The 23,452-nt window shown below is 35.6% G+C and overlaps 1 protein-coding gene across 2 annotated transcripts; it reads right to left on the reverse strand.

Moving 5' to 3' along the window:
• Positions 1 to 213: 213 nt before the first annotated feature.
• On the reverse strand, positions 214 to 22,709 carry GEMIN2 (gem nuclear organelle associated protein 2). Of its 2 annotated transcripts, XM_065872275.1 has the most exons (10): positions 22,570 to 22,709; positions 22,081 to 22,165; positions 20,602 to 20,691; positions 20,273 to 20,332; positions 17,517 to 17,630; positions 15,801 to 15,845; positions 14,580 to 14,648; positions 11,382 to 11,492; positions 9,606 to 9,664; positions 214 to 253 (listed from the first exon to the last, which is right to left on the reverse strand). In XM_065872275.1, the coding sequence occupies exons 1-10, from the start codon at positions 22,704 to 22,706 to the stop codon at positions 214 to 216; spliced, it is 810 nt and encodes a 269-aa protein (XP_065728347.1). In that variant the 5' UTR covers positions 22,707 to 22,709. The 2 variants fall into 2 exon arrangements, with proteins under 2 accessions (XP_065728347.1, XP_065728348.1); XM_065872276.1 differs by lacking the exon at positions 15,801 to 15,845.
• Between the last annotated feature and the right edge of the window lie 743 nt (positions 22,710 to 23,452).

The following is a 23,452-nucleotide window of genomic DNA, read 5'->3' on the forward strand; positions in this document are numbered from 1 at the left end:
AAAACTGGGTAACATCTTTCAAAGATACCTCAGATACTCATACCAACACAATCTATCTTCTGAATATCAACTTGAGTTGCACAGGTTAAGATGAAGACACTTCACATAGTGCTGAAGATGTGATGCAATCAGTACTTGAACTGGCATTGCACTTCCTCAGACTCGGGCTGTCTTCATTACAAATATCTTCTATCCCTGAGAGATCAGCTATTATCAGGATGGCTCATCAGCTAAGTCACGTTGGTCAAAGTACCTGGTGAAAAACAGAATTTACACAGCAAAGGAAACGATAAGCAAAACAAAAAACCTATGGAGTGGGAGAAAATATTTGCAAATGATATGACCAACAAGGGTTTAATTTCCAAAACATACAAACAGTTCATACAAGTCAATAACAAAAAAACAAACAACCCAATCAAAACATGAGCAGAAAACCTATATAGACATTTCTCCAAAGAATACATACTGATGGCCAAAAGACACATGAAAAGATGCTCAACATTGTTAATTATTAGAGAAATGCAAATCACAACTACAATGTGGTATCACCTCACACCGATCAGAATAACCATCATCAAAAAGTCTACAAATAACAAATGCTGGAGAGGGTGTGGAGAAAAGGGAACCCTCCTTCAGCGTTGGTGGGAATGTAAATTGGTGCAGCCACTACGGAAAACAGTATGGAGGTTTCTTTAAAAACTAAAAATAGAATTACCATATGATCTAGCAATCCTGCTCCTGGGCACATATCCAGAGAAGACTCTAATTTGAAAAGATACACATACCCCAGTGTTCATAGCAGCACTATTTACAATAACCAAGACATGGAAGCAAGCTAAATGTCCATCAACAGATGAATGGATAAAGAAGATGTCGTGTACACACACACACACACACACACACACACACACACACACACACACAAATGGAATATTAGCCATAAAAAAGAATGAAATATTGCCATTCACAGCAACATGGATGTACCTAGAGATCATCATACTAGGTGAAGTCAGACAGAGAAAGACAAATACCATATGATATCACTTATATGTGGAATCTAAAAAATGATACAGGGCTTCCCTGGTGGCACAGTGGTTAAGAATCCACCTGCCAATGCAGGGGACACGGGTTTGAGCCCTGGTCCGGGAAGATCCCACATGACGCAGAGCAACTAAGCCCATGCGCCACAGCTACAGAGCCTGTGTTCTAGAGCCCATGAGCCACAACTACTGAAGCCCGCACACCTAGAGCCCATGCTCTGCAACAAGAGAAGCCACTGCAATGAGAAGCCTGCGCACCGCAACGAAGAGTAGTCCCCGCTCGCCGCAGCTAGAGAAAAGCCCGTGCACAGCAATGAAGACCCAACGCAGCCAAAAATAATGAATAAATTAATTATAAAAAAATGATACAAATGAACTTATTTACAAAACAGAAACAGACTCACAAATACAGAAAACAAACATAGCTACCAAAGAGGAAAGGCGGGGGAGAATAAACTAGGAGTTTGGGATTAGCAGATACCAACTACTATATACAACATAGATAAACAAGGTCCTACTGTATAGCACTGTGAACTATATTCAATATCCTGTAATAAACTATAGGGGAAAAAAATCTGAAAAAGAATATATATATGGATAACTGAATCATGCTGTTGTACACCAGAAACTAACACAACATTGTAAATCAACTATACTCCAATTAAAAAAAAATTAATGTATACTTAACAATATTAACTGCAGCACTACTTGTAATAGTAAAAGACCACAAACAACCCAAATATTCATCAATAAATGGACTGACTGAATGAACTAGGATACATCTACACAGTGGAAGACTATGAGGCTTTTATAAAAAACAAAAAAAAAAATGAGGGAAATATCTGCACTGCTACCATGTGACTTCCAGGATCTATTAAGTGAAGAAACAAGGTACAGAATGGAATGCTTAGTATGTTATGTTTTGTAAGCATGTGCAGAAATGCAGATATATTTATATATATTTGCTTATATTTTTTAAAGGAACAGTGAATGGAAGGATAAATCAAAAATTAACAATAAAATGGATAACTACAGAAGGGAGAAAAGATGCTACAGAGGATAAAGGTGGATTCTAAAATGCTCCAAAATGTACCTTGAATTATAATTTTAACTTTGGAACAATGTAAATATTTTATGAAATTATAAAAGATTAAATAAAAACAGAAAATGACCAAATGAACCTTCTCCTATACTAGGTTGGTGGCATAACCACACAGAGGAGAATAATTTCAAGTGATCTTAAACATGATGTTCTGATATCCCTAGTGAGACATACCAGTGACAAACAGAACTGCAAAGAATTTTTTAAGTGTACAGAGTGAAGTCAGAAAAACAAATATCATATATTGATGCATATATGTGGAATCTGAAAAAATGGGTATAGATGATCTTATTTACAAAGCAGAAATAGAGACACAGACGTAGAGAACAAACGTATGGATACCAAGGGGGAAAGGGGGGTGGGATGAACTGGGAGATTGGGATTCATATATATACACTATTGATACTATGTATAAAATAGATAACTAATGAGAACCTACTGTATAGCACAGGGAACTCTACTCAGTGCTCTGTGGTGACCTAAATGGAAAGGAAATCCAAAAAAAAGAGGGGAGATATATATATATATATATATATATACATATATATATATATATACACACACATATAGCCGATTCATTTTGTTGTACAATAGAAACTAACACAACATTGTAAAGCAACCAAGAAAAAAAAGAATTCTTAAACTGATTTCAATAGTTTTATTATCAGTAATATTGTTAGTATTATTCTGAAACTATTATGTGACTATTACAGGATAAAGCCAAAAATTATGTTAATATTATTAGAAACCAGAATTTTGAGCATAGAAGAACAGAAATAAAACATTAAATAAAAATCAAGTAGTCGGGCTTCCCTGGTGGCGCAGTGGTTCAGAGTCCGCCTGCCGATGCAGGGGACACGGGTTTGTGCCCCAGCCCAGGAAGATCCCACATGCCGTGGAGTGGCTAGGCCCATGAGCCATGGAGTGGCTAGGCCCATGAGCCATGGAGTGGCTAGGCCCATGAGCCATGGCCACTGAGCCTGCGCGTCCGGAGCCTGTGCTCCGCAACAGGAGAGGTCACAACAGTGAGAGGCCCGTGTACCGCCAAAAAAAAAAAAAAAATCAAGTAGTCTTAACTTAGAACTGAAATATTAATTTGAACTCATGATTTTATTTTTCTCTTTCTAAAAACTACATAACTTCCTAGCTCTGTTCAGTCTAAATGCAATGACCAAATGAATAACAACTAGCTTCCCTAATGTCCAAATTGTGGACTCTAGACACCATTTTCTACTTTAAAACAGGAACCAGCACTCCTAGGAGAAAAGAAAAGACTGATTCCAGATCTGGAGCCAAGTGTCCAAGATACATCTGAGTCATTTTGGCATACTAGAAAGGAAGAAAGCCGTAAAATAAAAAAGACCACTAAGGTTATATAACAAAAAGCATAGGAATTGATCTGAGGGGCTCCCACTGTCCAAAGATGGAACAATTTGAGCATCAAAAAGAATATTGACTGCAATATCCCTTTACCTGAATGCGATGGTCAACTTTATCACCACTAAAAGTGGGACAACTAGACATTATATGCTTCCTGATGTGACACAGTAGCACACATAGTCTTGTCAAACAAACATACACATTACATATAATCAAGCCTCTAGACCTACCTACCAGTATGGAGGATAGATGAACCATTAAATACCATCATGAAGTTAGCTGTCAAAACCAAAATGTGGGAAATTTTACAAGTCAAAGGACACGGTTTCTTCAACAAGAAAATGGCAAGAAAAACCCAAGAGGTTGATGGGGATACTTAAGAGACATATTAGACAAATGTAATGAGTGCATTGCACTTGGATCCTGATTTGAACAATTCGAATGTAAAAAGACATTCTTGGGACAATTAGGGAACATGAAACATGGACTGGACATCAGACAATACTATGGAGTTATTCTGAAATTTATTAGTTATTCAATAAATTTGTGATACAAATACTACAGTCATGTGTTTTAAAAGCCCTTATCAGTTAGATACACTAAAACAGGAGAAATGACATGTCCGAGATTTGTTTAAAATACAATCACAAAACAGTTGAAGCTGGGTTATGGATTTATCTTGGGGGTTTACTCTACAACATTTTTATGGTTTAAACAACTCCATAATAAGAAGCTTTAAAAAATAATTACCATTGGTAAAACAATTAAGGCAGCTAACAGTTACTGGATCCTTTTTGAATGGGATCCCACTCACATAACGAGGTATTTCTATGAATTAGCAGTTCTTGCCTTAAAGATACCCAAACAAACAAAACCAACAGTAAAACACCCTCTTGGGTTTTCTGTCATAACAATGACAGATACTTACATTGAAGCTGTTACTGCAAAGAGTCGAGGCCTATGTTATCTTTTTTCCAAGCTTGCTATAATAACCTTCTATAAGTTTTCCTAAGTGAAGTCTATAGAACTGTCCTAGAACTTTTCTGTCCTAGAATTTTTCCATTTTTACCTAACTTTCTGAGGGGAAAAAAAAAAAATCATGACCCAATACACTTGGACATTTCTTCTCTCATAATTGTATATTATAAAATATCAGTCAGATGATATATTTAAGTTTCTGGTTCCATTAAGTACTAGCTTACTGAACCATCAATTATCGATACTTAATCTTTATGAACTGGTGTCCCATATGTAAAGGAAAAAAAACCCTGAGTTGGTTTAAGAATTAGAGATACAGTATATTTGTGCCTAGGGCATCCTCTCATTTAATTCTTACTACCAACAGGTGAGGTAGGTATTAATTTTGTTTGTGATCAGCATAGTTAAGGGCTTAGTTCTGGAGTTTGGATCTTAGCTCTGCCATTTACTAGTTCTGTGATGGTAAGAAAGTAATTTAACCTCCCTCTGCCATGGTTTCCTCATCTGTAAACTGATAATAGTACCTACCTTCTAAGGATTAAATGAGTTCCTATTTTGAAGCACTAAGAAAAATGCCTGGCACAAATTGCCAAGTAAGTGTTATTTATCATCATTAGCATAATTACTGTAGAAAAAGAAATTACATGCTGAAAAGCAGTTCTAAGGGGGAAGTTTATAGCAATACAAGCCCACCTTAAGAAGCAGGAAATATCTCGAATAAACAACCTAACCTTGTACCTAAGCAATTAGAGAAAGAAGAACAAAAAAACCCCAAAGCTAGCAGAAGGAAACAAATCATAAAAATCAGATCAGAAATAAATGAAAAAGAAATGAAGGAAACAATAGCAAAGATCAATAAAACTAAAAGCTGGTTCTTTGAGAGGATAAACAAAATAGATAAACCACTAGCCAGACTCATCAAGAAAAAAAGGGAGAAGACTCAAATCAACAGAATTAGAAATGAAAAAGGAGAAGTAACAACTGACACTGCAGAAATAAAAAAGATCATGAGAGATACAAGCAAATCTATGCCAATAAAATGGACAATCTGGAAAAAATGGACAAATTCTTAGAAATGCACAACCTGCCAAGACTGAATCAGGAAGAAATAGAAAATATGAACAGACCAATCACAAGCACTGAAATTGAAACTGTGATTAAAAATCTTCCAACAAACAAAAGCCCAGGACCAGATGGCTTCACAGGCGAATTCTATCAAACATTTAGAGAAGAGCTAACACCTATCCTTCTCAAACTCTTCCAAAATACAGCAGAGGGAGGAACACTCCCAAATTCCTTCTACGAGGCCACCATCACCTTGATACCAAAACCAGACAAGGATGTCACAAAGAAAGAAAACTACAGGCCAATATCACTGATGAACATAGATGCAAAAATCCTCAACAAAATACTAGCAAACAGAATCCAACAGCACATTAAAAGGATCATACACCATGATCAAGTGGGGTTTATTCCAGGAATGCAACGATTCTTCAATATACACAAATCTATCAATGTGATAAACCATATTAACAAATTGAAGGAGAAAAACCATATGATCATCTCAATAGATGCAGAGAAAGCTTTTGACAAAATTCAACACCCAACTATGATAAAAACCCTGCAGAAAGTAGGCACAGAGGGAACTTTCCTCAACATAATACAGGGCATATATGACAAGCCCACAGCCAACATCATCCTCAATGGTGAAAAACTGAAAGCATTTCCACTAAGATCAGGAACAAGACAAGGTTTCCCACTCTCACCACTCTTATTCAACATAGTTTTGGAAGTTTTAGCCACAGCACTCAGAGAAGAAAAGGAAATAAAAGGAATACAAATCGAAAAAGAAGAAGTAAAGCTGTCACTGTTTGCAGATGACATGATACTATACATAGAGAATCCTAAAGATGCTACCAGAAAACTACTAGAGCTAATCAATGAATTTGGTAAAGTAGCAGGATACAAAATTAATGCACAGAAATCTCTGGCATTCCTATACACTAATGATGAAAAATCTGAAAGTGAAATCAAGAAAACATTCCATTGCAACAAAAAGAATAAAACATCTAGGAATAAACCTACCTAGGGAGACAAAAGACCTGTATGCAGAGAATTATAAGACACTGATGAAAGAAATTAAAGATGATACTAATAGATGGAGAGATATACCATGTTCTTGGATTGGAAGAAACAACATTGTGAAAATGACTCTACTTCCCAAAGCAATCTACAGATTCAATGCAATCCCTATCAAACTACCACTGGCATTTTTCACAGAACTAGAACAAAAAATTTCACAATTTTTCTGGAAACGCAAAAGATCCTGAATAGCCAAAGCAATCTTGAGAATGAAAAACGGAGCTGGAGGAATCAGGCTGTGTGACTTCCGACTATACTACAAAGCTACAGTAATCGAGACAGTGTGGTAATGGCACAAAATCAGAAAGATAGATCAATGGAACAGGATAGAAAGCCCAGAGATAAACCCACACACATATGGTCACCTTATCTTTGATAAAGGTGGCAGGAATGTACAGTGGAGAAAGGACAGCCTCTTCAATAAGTGGTGCTGGGAAAACTGGACAGGTACATGTAAAATTATGAGATTAGATCACTCCCTAACACCAAACACAAAAATAAGCTCAAAATGGATTAAAGACCTAAATGTAAGGCTAGAAACTATCAAACTCTTAGAGGAAAACATAGGCAGAATACTCTATGACATAATCACAGCAAGATCCTTTCTGACCCACCTCCTAGAGAAATGGAAATAAAAACAAAAATAAACAAATGGGACCTAATGAAACTTCAAAGCTTTTGCACAGTAAAGGAAATCATAAGCAAGACCAAAAGACAACCCTCAGAATGGGAGAAAATATTTGCAAATGAAGCAACTGACAAAGGATTAATCTCCAAAATTTACAAGCAGCTCATGCAGCTCAATAACAAAAATACAAACAACCCAATCCAAAAATGGGCAGAAGACCTAAATAGACATTTCTCCAAAGAAGATATTCAGACTGCCAACAAACACATGAAAGAATGCTCAACATCATTAATCATTAGAGAAATGCAAATCAAAACTACAATGAGATATCATCTCACACCAGTCAGAATGGCCATCATCAAAAAATCTAGAAACAATAAATGCTGGAATGGGTGTGGAGAAAAGGGAACCCTCTTGCACTGCTGGTGGGAATGTGAATTGGTTCAGCCACTATGGAGAACAGTATGGAGGTTCCTTAAAAAACTACAAATAGAACTACCATATGACCCAGCAATCCCACTACTGGGCATTTACCCTGAGAAAAACAAAATTTAAAAAGAGTCATGTACCAAAATGTTCATTGCAGCTTTATTTACAATAGCCCGGAGATGGAAACAACCTAAGTGCCCATCATCAGATGAATGGATAAAGAAGATGTGGCACATATATACAATGGAATATTACTCAGCCATAAAAAGAAACAAAATTGAGCTATTTGTAATGAGGTGGGTAGACCTAGAGTCTGTCATACAGCGTGAAGTAAGTCAGAAAGAAAAAGACAAATACTGTATGCTAACACATATATATGGAATTTAAGAAAAAAAAATGTCATGTAGAACCTAGGGGTAAGACAGGAATAAAGACACAGACCTACTGGAGAACGGACTTGAGGATATGGGGAGGGGGAAGGGTGAACTGTGACAGGGCGAGAGAAAGTCATGGACATATATACACTAACAAATGTAAGGCAGATAGCTAGTGGGAAGCAGCCACATGGCACAGGGATATCGGCTCGGTGCTTTGTGACCGCCTGGAGAGGTGGGATAGGGAGGGTGGGAGGGAGAGAGATGCAAGAGGGAAGAGATATGTGAACATATGTATATGTATAACTGATTCACTTTGTTATAAAGCAGAAACTAACACACCATTGTAAAGCAATTATACCCCAATAAAGGTGTTTAAGAAAAAAAAAGAAAGAAATTACATGCTGAATGTGTGTACACTCTAAAAAAAGTATCTTGTCTGGGGGAGGGAAAAATGAACATAGGATTACTTACCCTCCCTATATTAAAAATACTATAAAGCTTTGAAAAGTTATTGGTATTGGAATAAAAACACTGACCCATGAAGAAAAATATAAAGTCCAGAAAGAGACCTAAAATAAATGTGTGTGTATATATACACACACACACAAGAATTTAGAATATGAAGATATTTTCAAATAAATTCCAGGTGAAATTTTAATGTAAGCAATAAAATCAAATGTATACTAAATAAAAACATGCCCTGACTGAAAATGAACAAAGGACAGTAGCAATTTAAAAAAACTGCAATAAAACATATTCTACCCTTACTGATAATCACACAAAAGCAAATAAAAATAATTTGTATTTTTATTATCAGAATGGAAATATTTATATCAACTGAAAATGCCTAGTGCTGAACAGGAAACGGGCACTCTCATTGACACTTTAGTGGGAACAGAGTGGTATGATCTTTCTGGAAGGCAAACTGGCAATAAATATATCGGTTTTAGAAATACATGCAAGCCCTTGGGACTTCCCTGGTGGCACAGTGGTTAAGAATCTGCCTGCCAATGCAGGGCACACGGGTTCGAGCTCTGTTCTTGGAGGATCCCACATGTGGTGGAGCAACTAGGCCCATGTGCCACAACTACTGAGCCTGCGCTCTAGAGCCCGCAAGCAACAACAACTGAGCCCGTGTGCCGCAACTACTGAAGCCCGTGCGCCTAGAGCCCATGCTCCACAACAAAGAGTAGCCCCGCCTTGCCGCAACTAGAGAAAGCCCTCGTGCAGCAATGAAGACCCAACACAGCCAAAAATGAATAAATAAATAAAAATTAAAAAAAAAAAAAAAGAAGTACATGCAAGCCCTTTAACTTATTTCTAGGAATTTATCCTTTGGAAAATATAGAGCTGTATGTACAAGGATCTTCAATGCAGCATTATTTATAGAAAAAAAACAGAAATAAAGGGAATTGTGAAAACACAATACTGTTTCCTTATACCTCAACTTCCTCATTGTAAAATGGAAACAATACTCTCTACCACCATTAATAATGCTATCATAAAGCAAGAAGCCAAGGATTACTTACCTGCTAACCAAGCAGATTAACAAATTCAAAGCAGGAACCCTCTCATCATCTTTGCTGTCCTAAAAAAAAGAAAAAGAAAAAGTTTAAAATGTAGTCTGTTATCCCTTAATATTTTTGAAACAAGTTTCAAGATGGAAAACATGAGCATTTTATTAGAGGATAGAAATAATCACAGGGAAATAGAAAATGTCAAAGAAAAAGGAGAAACTGTAGAGTTAATGATTCCTTGGGAAACATCTAAGATCATCTTTTAAAGAAAGGTCCTGAATAGGTCCTGAAAAGAAATAAGAGTTGAGGGCTCTAAGGAGGGTAACTTGGGAGAGATCTTCTTCCTGGTTCCAAGTAAAGGAGCAAAAAAACCCTGTGTCCTAACTGGGCACGAAGGGAAAAAAATTATATAAAAATACTTCAAAGAAAATATTCCAGAACAGAGTTCTCAATTACGATGGAAGTAGTTCATGAACTATACATTTTATAAAGTTCACTTTAAATATCTGTTAAAATGACAGACCTAAGACACATGGAAGGTAGTCTTACAGAGTATGAAATTTATTTTTATACATTTCAAGGAATAGTCAAAATAAATCACTGAGTAATGTTATAACAGACATGTCATACATTATTCAAACTTGGGACACACTCCAATGATGTCAGCATATTCAATTCCTTTATGTGCCAAGAACTTAACAAGATGAATAAGACATACTTCCTGCTGATGGCACAGAGGAGGAAATATCCATATCAGCTTTAATTAAAGGAAAAATATGTTAAGTGTCATAAAAAAGATACAAAGCATACTGGAAAAACAGATCATTGAAGAGATTATTTTTAATTGTGAGGATTAGGGAAAGTATCACAGAAAATGATAGGATATGAGCCAGACTGTGAAAAGTAAATGGTATATAGATGCAGATTAGAAGAGAGTGAAAAGGCACTTCTGGAGAGGGAGTAAAGTCTAGGAACACAGCTTAGGGAATATTTAATGAGCGACAAGTACATTTTGCTCAGAGTACAGGCCATATAAGTTAGTTTGTGCCATATCATGGATATTTAATGAAAATATTTTGGGTAGTCAATGAACAAGTATACATTTTGTGGAGGAGTAAAAAGGAATAAAAAAAAATCAGAAGTGGACTTAGTCTGGCATCAAATTAATTTATATTGTAATGCTGCAGGTATGAGTTAGAGGAAGGGTCTGATTGGAGAAATTCAAAACAATTATTATGCCAGACTGTTAGTTGACCACTCTGGCTTCTTGACTCCCCTTATTATTTAGCAAATGAATCTCATTTTTAGCTGGGCACACTGTCACCCAACTAAAGTAAACATTTCCCATAGTTCCTTATGGCCATGTGACTAAATTCTGGCCAATGAGCTATTTTGGCCAGATGTGTTTGTAGAACCTCTGGGAAGGCTCTTTGCAGGGGATGACCTTCTCTTCCTTCCAGCTTCCTATAGTGAAATAAAATGGCTGAAGCTCCAGCAGCCATCCTGGATTATGAGGTGAGCTTGAGGATGGAAGTCACATGTGGCAGAACTCAAAGGCCTGGAGCGCTGCCACCTTAGATCTAATCTGCCTACCTTCAGACTCCCTTTGTCTGAGAAAAGCACTTACATTTTATTTAAGCTACTGTTATTTTGGACTCTTCTATTATGTAACTAAATCTAATCCTGACTAATCAAATACTCCATGTTTTCCTGTTTCATTGAAATCGTTCTTTACCACCACATAAATTGGTGAGTGCTTCTGATTTGAAATATTAAGTTTGAACTTACCACTAAAAGCCTCACTTCAGAGCACCTTCTTGCAAGCTGCCGAATCAGTGAATGAGCCTCCGGTAATAAAGGTTTTTCAAGACAAGCCAATAAAGCATAAAGCCATCTTCCCTATATAGAATTTTAAAAAGTAATAAGTAAGCAAACTGCACCATAAATTTAACTTATAATCACTGAATTGTACCTCAGAAAGGTCATATCAAATTATGTTTCCACCAGCAGTATATATGACTGAGTTTATTCTGAGCAACACATCACTTTAGGGGAAACCTGAAGAATATTAGAACAAAGTTTAAATAGCAATTTGTGTAACACACTAAGTTAGCTCCTCAAGCAACCCTAAATCAATAAGACTTTTTCTTAAACAAAAAGATTGACATCTGGGGGTGGGTGGGATAAATTGGAAGATTGGGATTGACATATATATATATATATATATATATATATATATATATATACACTATTGATACTATGTATAAAACAGATAATGAGAACCTACTGTATAGCACAGGGAACTCTACTCAATGCTCTGTGGTGACGTAAATGGGAAGGAAATCCAAAAAACTAACACAATATTGTAAAGCAACTATACTCCAATAAAAATTAATAAAAAAAATAAAATAACATTAAAAAAAAGATTCACATCCAGGTTTCTTTTATAAAGAGTGAGTGGGACTCTCTTCTACACGAAAAAAGCTGGTATACATTTAAACTTGACTCAAACTTTCTGGGATAAATTTACAATATAAAGCTGGCATTCAGGTATTCAAATGGCCTCTACACTTAGAAGGTGCCTAAATCTCTACTGATTGTCTAAGATGTATCTATACCGAAAGATTCCTTTTCTCAAAGTCAGTGAGCACACTGTGACAATACTAAAAAATAAAAGCAAAACTAAATAGCTGAAAACCTTCTTTAATAACATCACACTTAGTTGGCAAAATAAGGTGGTATTTCTCAAAAAATATTAGACAAGTAATCCCAAGAAATAATTAAAAGGTCCCTTTTACTTTTTGCTAGTTTATGATAAGCAAACTTCCTGTGACACAAGGTTTTTTTTTAAACATTGGTATTCTCAGTACTAGAGTTCTAATGGTATGGTTACTTAGAGGAATTGAACACTGTTGATTTAAAAGACAGATTACTCAAAATAAAACTCAAAGGATTAATCAGATTAAAATTTAGTAAATCAGCTATCACTGGTTCAGAAACACTTTAATGGTTCCTCTGGCAAATATAGCCACACTTTTCGGTAATACATTTTCATTAAATTAACAGGAAAAGCCAAAATTATCACCTCTTGAGTGGGTAATCTTTAAAAGCTAAAAAAAGAAAGTTCCAAAAATCTTACAATAGAGTTAAAAAAATAAAGACTAAAGGAAGAGAAGGAAAATACGTCAGATAAATAATACTGCTAAAAGGTCGCTGCTATCAGACAGGAAGAACTGATATAGAATTTAAAGCTCAATATCTAGATTCCAATGAAAAAGTAGCCTAAGAATATGAGCCAAGTTATCTATTGAAGATGTAGCTAATATATAAACCCATGGAAAAAGTTTTGCTTCACTGATAACGAAAGAAACATAAATTATATTTACTTTGAAGTACTACTACATATTTACTAAATTTGAAAAACCAAAACAAATTATAAAGTGATAGCTTGAACCATATGGAATTGTTGAAAATCAAATGTTTTTAACCTACAAAAAGGGTAATTTCATAAGGTTCAACTTAAAGTAGGGTTGTAGGGAAGAGAAATTTAAGGATCCATTGCTGATGTCATTATATATGGGTTCAATTCTTCTGTAAAGCAAGCAGGATGTAACAAAAGTTTACAAAACCTTGATCCAATAATTCTATTCTAGAAATATCCTGAGAAATAATAAAAAAGAAAATCAGTACAAATGTTTATAATTTAGTCATGATTGTAAAATATAAGGAAGAATCCAAATGGTCAATAATGAGAATCAAAGTAAACCACAGACATTTAGACAACAGCAATTATGTGAATTACATTATCATATAGAAATATATATGTGAAATGTGAGCTAAAAAAACAGAATATATACATTAGTAACAACTATGTAAAAGACATGTCTGACCACTCAATCGAAACAGTGATTTAAGCATGGATTTTTTTTCCCCTTCAAAATTACATGTTATATGGTAGAGATTTAAAAGAATGAAAATATAAAAATAAAAAATGAAAATCCAGTGATAAAGAATATAATCATTACACTTATGGAAGAGACTTATCTAAGCCACCTGGCTGAATAGCAGGCTGGGAAACTTATACACTGTACTGTAATGTTGCTTTATCTGTCTCTCCCAGCAGACTATAAGCTTCTGGAGGGCAAATATTATATCATCTATTTTGACAGGAAGTTTTGGAGCCTCAGATACACTCTTTTGCAAATATCCTCAATTGTGAAAAATATGTTTTTTAAATTATAACTCCAAAGGATAATAAAATTTCTTATTAGAGGATTAAGTGGGTAATTCATTTATATAATGTCTACCAAATTTACCCAATTTTGAAGGGGAAAAGTAAGCTGTGAGTGTAAAGCAATAAAATAGAGGGGTAATACAGCACAGTTGTTGAGAGTATAGCCTGACTGCCAGGGCATGAGTCTCAGTTCTGCCAGCTATAATCGGTGTGACCTCAAGCAAGTTACTGAATTCCCATGTGCTCCAGTTTCCTCATCTGTAAAATGGAAATAACAGCTCATAGGTTATCAAAGGATTCAAGGAGTTATTATATATAAAATCCTTAGAACAATGCCTGGCACGTATATTTGCCATTATTGGTATTTCTGATATGCTTTTGTGAACTGGATTTCAAAGCCATTTTAGAAAATGCATTTCAAAGTTCTTTAGGTCAGTGTTATTTGAAATGGGGTCTGCAGACTGGCCAGTCTGTTTGTTACTGATCTGTGACAAGATAAGCAGCTTCTCCCAGGATATAAATCAACTATTTAGTTGACTTTTTTTCCCCAATGCAAGACTATCTCAATGAAGGAAGTAGTATGTTGATTTACATTCTAGTGTAATTTCCTTATTTTACTGCAAACAACCATTGCTTGCATTACACATATAGTTGTATGTATATGACATATATATAAATAATGTAAAGCCATATCTTATATATAAGTATATAAATTTTGTCTGCATTATGAAAAGAAAAAAATGCAGTATTACCAATTCTGGAGTAAAGTCTCTTTCTCCAAACCAATTACTCAGATATTCCAAGACACTAGTTACTGTTGCCTAAAAAGGAGGGGGGAAAAAGATGAAAGAACAGTATTAGTAATACAACACTAACAAGTTCAACCTGAGTTTCATTAAGTTCAGTTAGAAAGCAACTCTTATGTTTAAAATGGCCTCATTCTTTAGGCTTCCAGAGAAACCTGTGACTCTATTTAGTAATTTGATTAGATGGCACACTCAGTGAGAAGAGGCTTTGTAGGCAAATATTCTTATATACTTTCAATTATCAATACCTTGGTTTAAATCCTAGGATTTAGTTTGTAACTACTAATTTAGTTCGGAACTACTTAAAAAAAAATTCCACATACTCTTAAAAAAAAACCTTTGCATAAATACCTTCAGCTTATTTTCATTAAAGCAGAGTACAAATCTAAAGACTAAGTTAGCTAGAGAAAGATCAGTTTTAAGCTATATAGATAGAATTATCAAACTGTTGAAAATATTCGCGGGCTTACGCAAATATAGATGGACACTTACAAAAATCACTCTCAACAAATTTAGTATAACTACTACAGTACCTTAGTGTAAATGATCAAGTAAGTAAAACTGTCAGCCAGTATATGATTTACAACAGAGTATGACTGTTATCTTCCAAGGGTACCCAATGCTATGTGAATGCAAAACAATCAAAGTTTTTATTTGCTCTTTAAATGGATAGCAGAGTTCCTAGTTCTGAAAGACTGAAGAACCAAAATCCATATTTCTCCCCTTTTGATCCAAGAAATTCAAATTTCATTCTTAATGAAGTGTGTAGGACATCTGGAACTAGAAATAGCAATCTAACCTTAGTATTTATTTCAAACCCCAGAATCTAAGACTTATAACTGAAATGTATACATGTGAATATTTTAGCACCATGATCAAGAGCATGAGTCCTGAAATTAGATCAACCTGGGATTGAATTCTAGTGTTGCCATTAAAACTTGCTGAAAAACCAACTGCAAGTAACTTAATCTCCAATTTTGTTTCCTCCTCTATTTAAAAAAGGATATTAATAATAATTTCCCATATAGGGTTGTAGTGAAGATTAAATAAGAACTGTTAAAGAGTTTAGGACAGGGTCTTGCATACTGTAAATATTCAGTAAATGTATTCAAATACCTTAACAAACATTGCAAACAAAAGAATGCATAAATTCTTATTAGATTTTACCTGATTCATTCTGCTAACAATACTAAGCAAGGGAGGAAAACCAATCTGAAAGAAAAATGAGACTGAAATTTACTAAATGGTATTATGGAGGCAGGGGGTACATTTTTTTCAAACTGGTGAATTTCTCAACACCCTGTTTTTTAAAAACAAAAAATAGATAAAAGTAAATTCTTTCATTGTCCATTACAATAAAACATTCCATGAACTATTATGTTGGTAATGCCCAAGAAAATGTCTTGATATTTGAATATGTAAATTTTAAAATAATGATTTTAGTAATTAGGATGTTAAAGCATGAAATTGAAAAAAATGATACTATGATATTAATATGTTGTACACACTTAAAATCTTTAGCTAAAGCTAACATTTTCAGGAATTAAGGGCACTTGAATGAGTTCTTTCAAACCTAATCTGCTTCAATTAAAAAGTACTTTGGAGTTTAATGTTGGGAGCCTTGATTATGAAAACAGTACTGACCTGTGAGAAATTTAAGAGGACATGCATTAAACTCTTGTGTCCTTAAATGGTTCTTTCATGTGGTATATATTTCACTTGTATGTATTTTGTAATAACAAACTAAATAAATATATATTAATTCTTTGTAAAATTGAAACATTTGGAAATGTAACATACGTTAGGGATATTATACAAAAGAACATATGTTGTATAAGAAATAGTGTTAAATTAGCTCCCTCAGAGATCTGAATCTGTTTACACTCCCACCACCATGTGTAAGAGGGCCCGTTTTCCCAGCCCTTGTTAATACAGTGTGTCAAACTTTCTTTACCAGTATGTTATCTGAAAAATGCCAGCTCAGTGGAGTTACAAGCAATATTTTTATTATAAGTGAGTTTGGGAATCTTCTCATATAAGAACAATTTGTATTTCCTTCTTGTGAGATGTCTCTTTATATCCATTGCCTTTTTTTTTTTAAACTGGGGTCTTGGTCTTTTTTAGTGATTTTTGGAGGTTTTACATTTGCAGGATAAACTAATTTTAAATGGGAAAAACACAATGTAGCACCACATAGAAAACAATAAATACCTACTCAACAGAACAGAACAACATAGTATAGGGAGTTACCAGTAATGCAGATGTGTGCAGTGGGTTCCATAAGAACATCTGCAAACTTGAGGGCAGGTGAATCCTGAAGGACAAGAAGCAGCTGGCCACATAATTTATGATTAAAATAAAGCCATGTGAAATTTAAATATACCCTCAGCATTTTACCTCCAGAATATGCAATTTACTAAGCATTTTTAAATACCTAATTGTGTCATATGTTTTCCTTTGTTTCCCTGACTACTCATAACTCATTGTTTGACCCACGTCTAATCATTAAAAAAAAAAAATCCTAACTCACAAAATTATTAAACAGCTAAAACATGCATTGTTTTAGAAACTAGGCTGCCAATTTTTAAGTCAAAAATACAATAAACTAAGAGAAAATACTGGCAAATATTTTCTGTAGAGAGCCAGAAAGTATTTTAGGCTTTGCAGGGTACACACTGTCTCAGTCACATATTATTTATTTATTTATTTTTAACAACCTTTTAAAAACATAAAAACCATTATGTTTTTATGTTTAGCTCATGACTATACAAAAAAAATCTGCAGACTCGATTTGCCCCAGGTTGTAGTTTGCTGAGTCTTTATACTAAATCATGAACCAAAATTATGACCTTTCTCTGTTTGTTTAGCCACATTATCACCTACTTGTACATAATCGATTCCAGGACTTTCACTTGCAGCTGGTCCAACAGCCCCTTCAGCATATAACCTCTCACCCAGACAAAATTTTTTCCAGCCTTCTTCATCTTCAGATTTTGGCTAAAAGAAAAGAGAAAACAACTTACTTACTCCTATGTATATTTTTTTTATACTGAGCAGTGAAAAAAGAAGTGAGGATTCCTCCATATTCCCACCACCTCAACACAAAGATATAGAGCCTGTTATGGACTGAACCGTGTGCCCCTAAAATCTGTATGTTGAAGCCCTAATCTCCAGAATGGGATTATTAGGAGACTGGGCCTTTATAGCAGAGATTAAGTTAAAATGAGGTGGTTAGGGTGGGTCCGAAGCCAATCTGGCCAGCATCCCTGTAAGAAGAGGAAGTCTGGACACAGAGACATCAGGGATGGGCATGCATACAGAAGACCACGTGAGGGCACAGCAAGGAGACGGCCACCTGCAAGCCAAAGAGAGAGGCCTTGAGAGAGACCCACTGACACCTTGATCTTAGACTTCTAGCCCACAAAGCAGTGAGAAAATAAATTACTGTTTGTTAAGCCACCCAGTCTGTGGTGTTTTGTTATGGCAGCCCTAGCAAACCAATACAGCACCCAAGTGGTCACACCATAGATGGGACATGTTTAGTTCGGATCATACTTTAATGAACACTGACAAGCAAGAATGTGTTCAAAGGAGGGTGATAAAGATGGAAATTGGTATGGAAAAAAAATACACTAAGAATGCTTATAAGAATGAAGGATGTTCATCCCGTGGAAGGAGACATGATTACATACCCCACATACTGAAAGGGCTGTCCAATTAAAGAACGAGTAGATTTATTCTACATTGTCAGATGAAAAAAAGTAGGACCATTCAGTTCAATATGGCTACCTTAACAGAACAATTAAAAATTCTTTTTCCTAAAAAATGTATTTATTTATTTATTTAAGTATAGTTAATTTACAATATTGTGTTAGTTTCAGGTGTACAGCAAAGTGATTCAGTTAACAGCACAATAGGTTTATCTGGGCACATCACCTTGCAAATTATTTTACATATATGTGCAGCTTTTCCCCCACCCCGAGGATAAACCACTTTCATTAGATTCTCAGAATGAATATGAGACCCCTAAAACATAAAAACCCATTGTCCTGGAACAATTCATCTTTTCCCATCACTCCACTGGTCAGAGACTGTTTCTGCTCCAGGTAGCATTGAAAATCCTAATTATTAAATATTGTGGGTGCTTAATAAATGATTGGATCAATTGATCAATCAATGTTCATATTTACATAGTTGCTATCAGAGCATGCTTTAAAAATTCATTTTATTATTTACATAATGTTTACATCTGCCATGATGAACATATGTTATTGCTATGTAATAGTCTACTGTTTTGATGGGTGATCTTCATTTATTGAATCAATTATGTTCAGTCATTTCTTTCTTGACAAAATTATTTTGTCATAATGTTACTAATGAGCTTCTTTTTGAATTAGTAAGTATGTACCAAAAAGTCCTTAGACTGAGCAAGAAAAAATATTATCTACCTACCTACTGCCCTCTCTCTCTTCTTACTAGGAGGCCTCACAGCACAGTGAAAGGCTTTAGAGTCAGACAAAGTTCAGTCTGAATCTCAGTTATACCTTTTATGAGTTAAATGATCTTGGGCAAGTGATGTTAGTGTCTACCACACTTTTCCTAGAGCAGAGCTTCCAACTGGTATACAGAAGCATATAGAGAGGTTACACTGAATCTCTTAGCTTTCAGCTGGTAGTTTAGGCTATGGGAGCAGCCTCCTCCATTTATCCCAAAGTGTCATCGTGTAAAAGATGTCAGGAAGCACTGCCTAGAAGAAGCTTCTAAAATCTGAAATCTATGAACCACCTGAAACTGTGAGCAAAATTGTATGCATAGGTACATTTTTTCCCTCTGAAAATAAATACCTTTCATTTGATTCTCAGGAAAACTATAAGACTCCCTAAAAGGTTAAAAGGACTGTCCTGGGGCTTCCCTGGTGGCGCAGTGGTTCAGAATCCACCTGCCGATGCAGGGGACACGGGTTCGTGTCCCAGTCCGGGAAGATCCCACATGCCGCAGAGCAGCTGGGCCCGTGAGCCATGGTCGCTGGGCCTGCGCGTCCAGAGCCTGTGCTCCGCAATGGGAGAGGCCACAACAGTGAGAGGCCCGCGTACCACAAAAAAAAAAAAAAAAAAAAAAAAAGGATTGTCCTGGAACAATGTATCCACCTCTTCCCCAACACCCTTTTTTATCCAGTAGTCCACATATAGCATATTTACTAAAAAGCTTAAAATTATATCTAGGATAAAGTAAGAAATACTACTTTCCAGTAAGCATGACCAGCTTTACTAAAATGTCACTCACTGATACTGGCACCATTACCTCGTGAGGAAAATCCCAACAAGCCTTTATTCAATCTTTTCGTAAATGCCGAAAATGCATTCAATTTCCTAAAAAGCAAATGTCTAGAAGAACCTTTAAAAACTTGTAAAGACCAATCCAAAGTCTCTCAAGATGTAGCTTAAAACTGTCATAAAAATAACTTGCCTTACTGACTCTATCCTTTTCAGGCTATTAAGATAATGGAACTGTTACTATTAATGATAGATGGGAGAGAATGAAAATAATATGGATTAAACAAGTGAATCTTTAAGAACTGGAAGTAAATATGGACTATATTAGTTATACACTGTACAATCTAAACAGAGAAACTTACATACCATGGTCACATTACTATCCAACTGCTGTGATTTCCAGTGACTTCTATGTCTGTTCACACTCTAAAGGAAGATAAGGTAGACAAATGATCTTCAAAGAATGGATAACTCAAAAGAAAACAATTGCTGCACAACATTCTAACAATTCTAAAACTTGGAAAATATGTTCAACTGTATTATGTCTAATGATTATAATAATTTGGTAATTGATTCATGAATATTCTTATCTTTATACACTAGAAACCCCAATTTTTCCAACTACAGTCTAAGAACAGAAGTAAGTCCGAGGGAGGGAGGGGTTTAATTTGATTAAATGATTAAAGTACACCTACCTGCCGAACAGTTGAAAACTGTGCCACTTGCTGCTGTTGCCACTGAAGAGTGGGGGAATATCCTTCAGGAGCAGGTTGGCATCCTGAAAGCTAGAGATCAGTTCATAAATGTTAGAATCAATGTTAGTGTTATAACTAGAATCTCATACCTCTGCAAAGTAAAAGCAGAATCAAGATGAAAAGTGAATAATAAAGCAAATAAGACGATACAAGAAAGACAGTATTTTTTGCAGATGTAAAAAAGGAGGCAACTCACTTTACTATTTACGTCTGAGTTTAAAACATTAGGAAAAGACTCTTATATAGTCACTTTAGTAAAAGCAATCTGGAATGGTTTATAGTTGGAGTTTCTAAGAAATCCACATGACATGAGACTCGAAGATATAATCTAGTCCTACCTTTCTACTGAATATAATAGCAAAACAGTTTGAAACAAAGAGATATAAACCAAATAAAGAATTTTGGTATGAGCAGAATGTACTCAAATAATTTCAGATGCTTGACTTTATAAGGGCTACTTCTACCTTCCAAAACAGCACAGAGGTCACAACTGATCACATACTGCCTTGAAATAAAACTTAATGTGGTCACTTTTTAAAAGCCAGGTATACAAGATATCATCTTCCATCAACTAAAAACTTCTGAAAAGGAATTATATGAAACGTTACAGTGTCTGAATTTAAATCTCCTGATTATAAACATCAGATAAAGGAATTACTTAAAACATAAAAGAAAAAGGAATTACCACAATTTAAAAACTGCTGCTCTCCTACCTTTGGTTAAATAGCACCTCCTAAAACAGACCTTCTGTGGCTACTCTATCTAAAGTAGTTCTCCCAGTTACTTATTGGTCATTATATGTTACTTTTTTTCACAACAATGGTCGCAGTATGTAATTAATTTGGTTTTTTTTTTTACTGTCTTCCTCAGGAGAATGTAAACTCTACAAGGGTAGGGACATTTTCTGTCTCATCCTCTGTTGTATTCCTAGTGCCTGGCACAATATTGTTGTTTAGTAAAATATGTGTTGGATAAATAAATGAATGAAAAGGTTCACAGTGGGCAAGTAGGTAGAAAAGTGTGATATTTGGGTTTCTGTTTTTTTAAAAACAAAACCCAGTCCAATTCAAAACATGCAAACTACACTAAGATTAAAGATCAGCCTGATAATAATTATGAACTGGAAAAAGGTACCTTAAAAGTAAAGGATAGCATAAGTAACCTATTGAAAGACTCCTTTAGGATTGGATCATGTTCCTGAAGTATTATGAGCAAATCTCCACGAATGCCAGGGTTACTGAAAGCCTCTCTGGAGGCAGTAAATGCCAGCTGTCCGTTTGGGGGGAAAAGTACAACTTAGTACGGAGTAGTCAAATCTTACCTACATCGTAACTGATAACTGTCTGACACTATAGGAGAGCCTTGGTCTTTTAATTTGTGGGAGGGAAAAAAAATCCCCTGACGGGTAATAAAACTCACAGAAACATTCACACTTTGCTTCCTTTTCAACTTCTTTGGGTCAATTTGAGCTACCACAACATCTGGACAGTGAGCTGCTTCGATCCTACAAATAAGAAATAAGTACAAAAACGTGATTACTATTGTTCATGTGTAGTAAAGCAAGCGATCCACTTCTATGGTTCATTATAAAATCAGAAAAAAAGTTCAGAATTGCAATCGAGGTACTAAACAATGTATTTCTGAAATTATGTTGACTGAAAGCAAAATTTCTTATGTGGAAGAAATCTAAGAGCACCTATATTATCACAAGTAATCAGGTTTAACAAAATTAAACTCATAGAAACTCGCTCACGCAAAGACGTAATCAAGGAATGTTGTTCCGACAGTGGATGGGGGACGGGAACAGAGGTGGGGCTTTATCACACTTAAGGGTCAAGCGGGGCACTGGGCGCTGTGCCCAGGGGCGGAAGGACAACCAGCCCACCCGCACAGGGTCAAATCACTCACTGGACCCGCCTTAGGTATTCTTGGGGAGTCCTCGGAGGTACGTTGGGATCAAAACTGTCTGTCAAGTCGCAGGGCTCCACTGGCAACAGCCGGGGCATCAACTCTTCCACTGCAGACTCCGCCGGTACCCACGCCATAGTTTTCAATGCGACCTGTCCCACCCAGCGCATGCGCCAGGTCTGGGTCACAGCGCAGGCGCACATGTTGTCACCTTTGGCGCGGAGTTGAGCAAGAGGCTGGGCTTGGGGGCGTAACTGCGCATGAGCGAACCTGCTGATTGTCGTAAGGTTAAGGCTCCGGTGGAGTAATGAAGACTGCGAGGCTGGTTCCTAGTAAAAGTAGTTCGGAAGTTTTTCTGGGTATTACGCTCTATACTCTTCTAAGACTGAGAGTTATTAACTTTTATGCATCCCTAGTAGTGAGGGAACTTTAAATGTTTTTTAAATTAATGACCAGGTTACTGTGATTATCATTTATTGAGCTCTAAATTCTTAAACCGCTGGTAGATGCATCACATGCATTTCCTCATTTAAGTTTTACAACCTTTTGACGTAAGTGGTATTATCCAGGTTTTGTAGGGGAGGAAATCGACCGAAAGAGGGGTTAAGTACTACAATCGTAACTTTCTCCGAAAAAGGAAAACCATTTCCAACCCAGATTTATCTGACGCCAAATGAATGTAAAATTAATTTCCCAGAGGAATTTCTTGTGCTTGGCTGCGCCAAAGATCACTTTATATTTATCTGAAGTGAATATTACTTTTATTCACTTTTTCAGAAATATCTCTTTCCTTAGATAATGCAAAGAATAAAGTTAATGCCAACACCTAGAAGTTATCATTATTAATCTTAGGGCCAATCTTGTGAGGGGGTACTTTATTTCC

This window comes from Phocoena phocoena, chromosome 2 (genome assembly GCF_963924675.1).
Source record: "Phocoena phocoena chromosome 2, mPhoPho1.1, whole genome shotgun sequence".
NCBI classification, from domain to species: Eukaryota; Metazoa; Chordata; class Mammalia; order Artiodactyla; family Phocoenidae; genus Phocoena; species Phocoena phocoena.

Coding starts and splice junctions, on each gene's coding strand:
- GEMIN2 (XM_065872275.1), bottom strand. CDS start 22,706: ATGGCGTGGGTACCGGCGGAGTCTGCAGTGGAAGAGTTGATGCCCCGG. Junction 22,166..22,569: donor GAATACCTAAGGCGGGTCCA/GTGAGTGATTTG, acceptor TCTTATTTGTAG/GATCGAAGCAGCTCACTGTC. Junction 20,692..22,080: donor AGCAAAGTGTGAATGTTTCT/GTGAGTTTTATT, acceptor ACTGATCTCTAG/CTTTCAGGATGCCAACCTGC.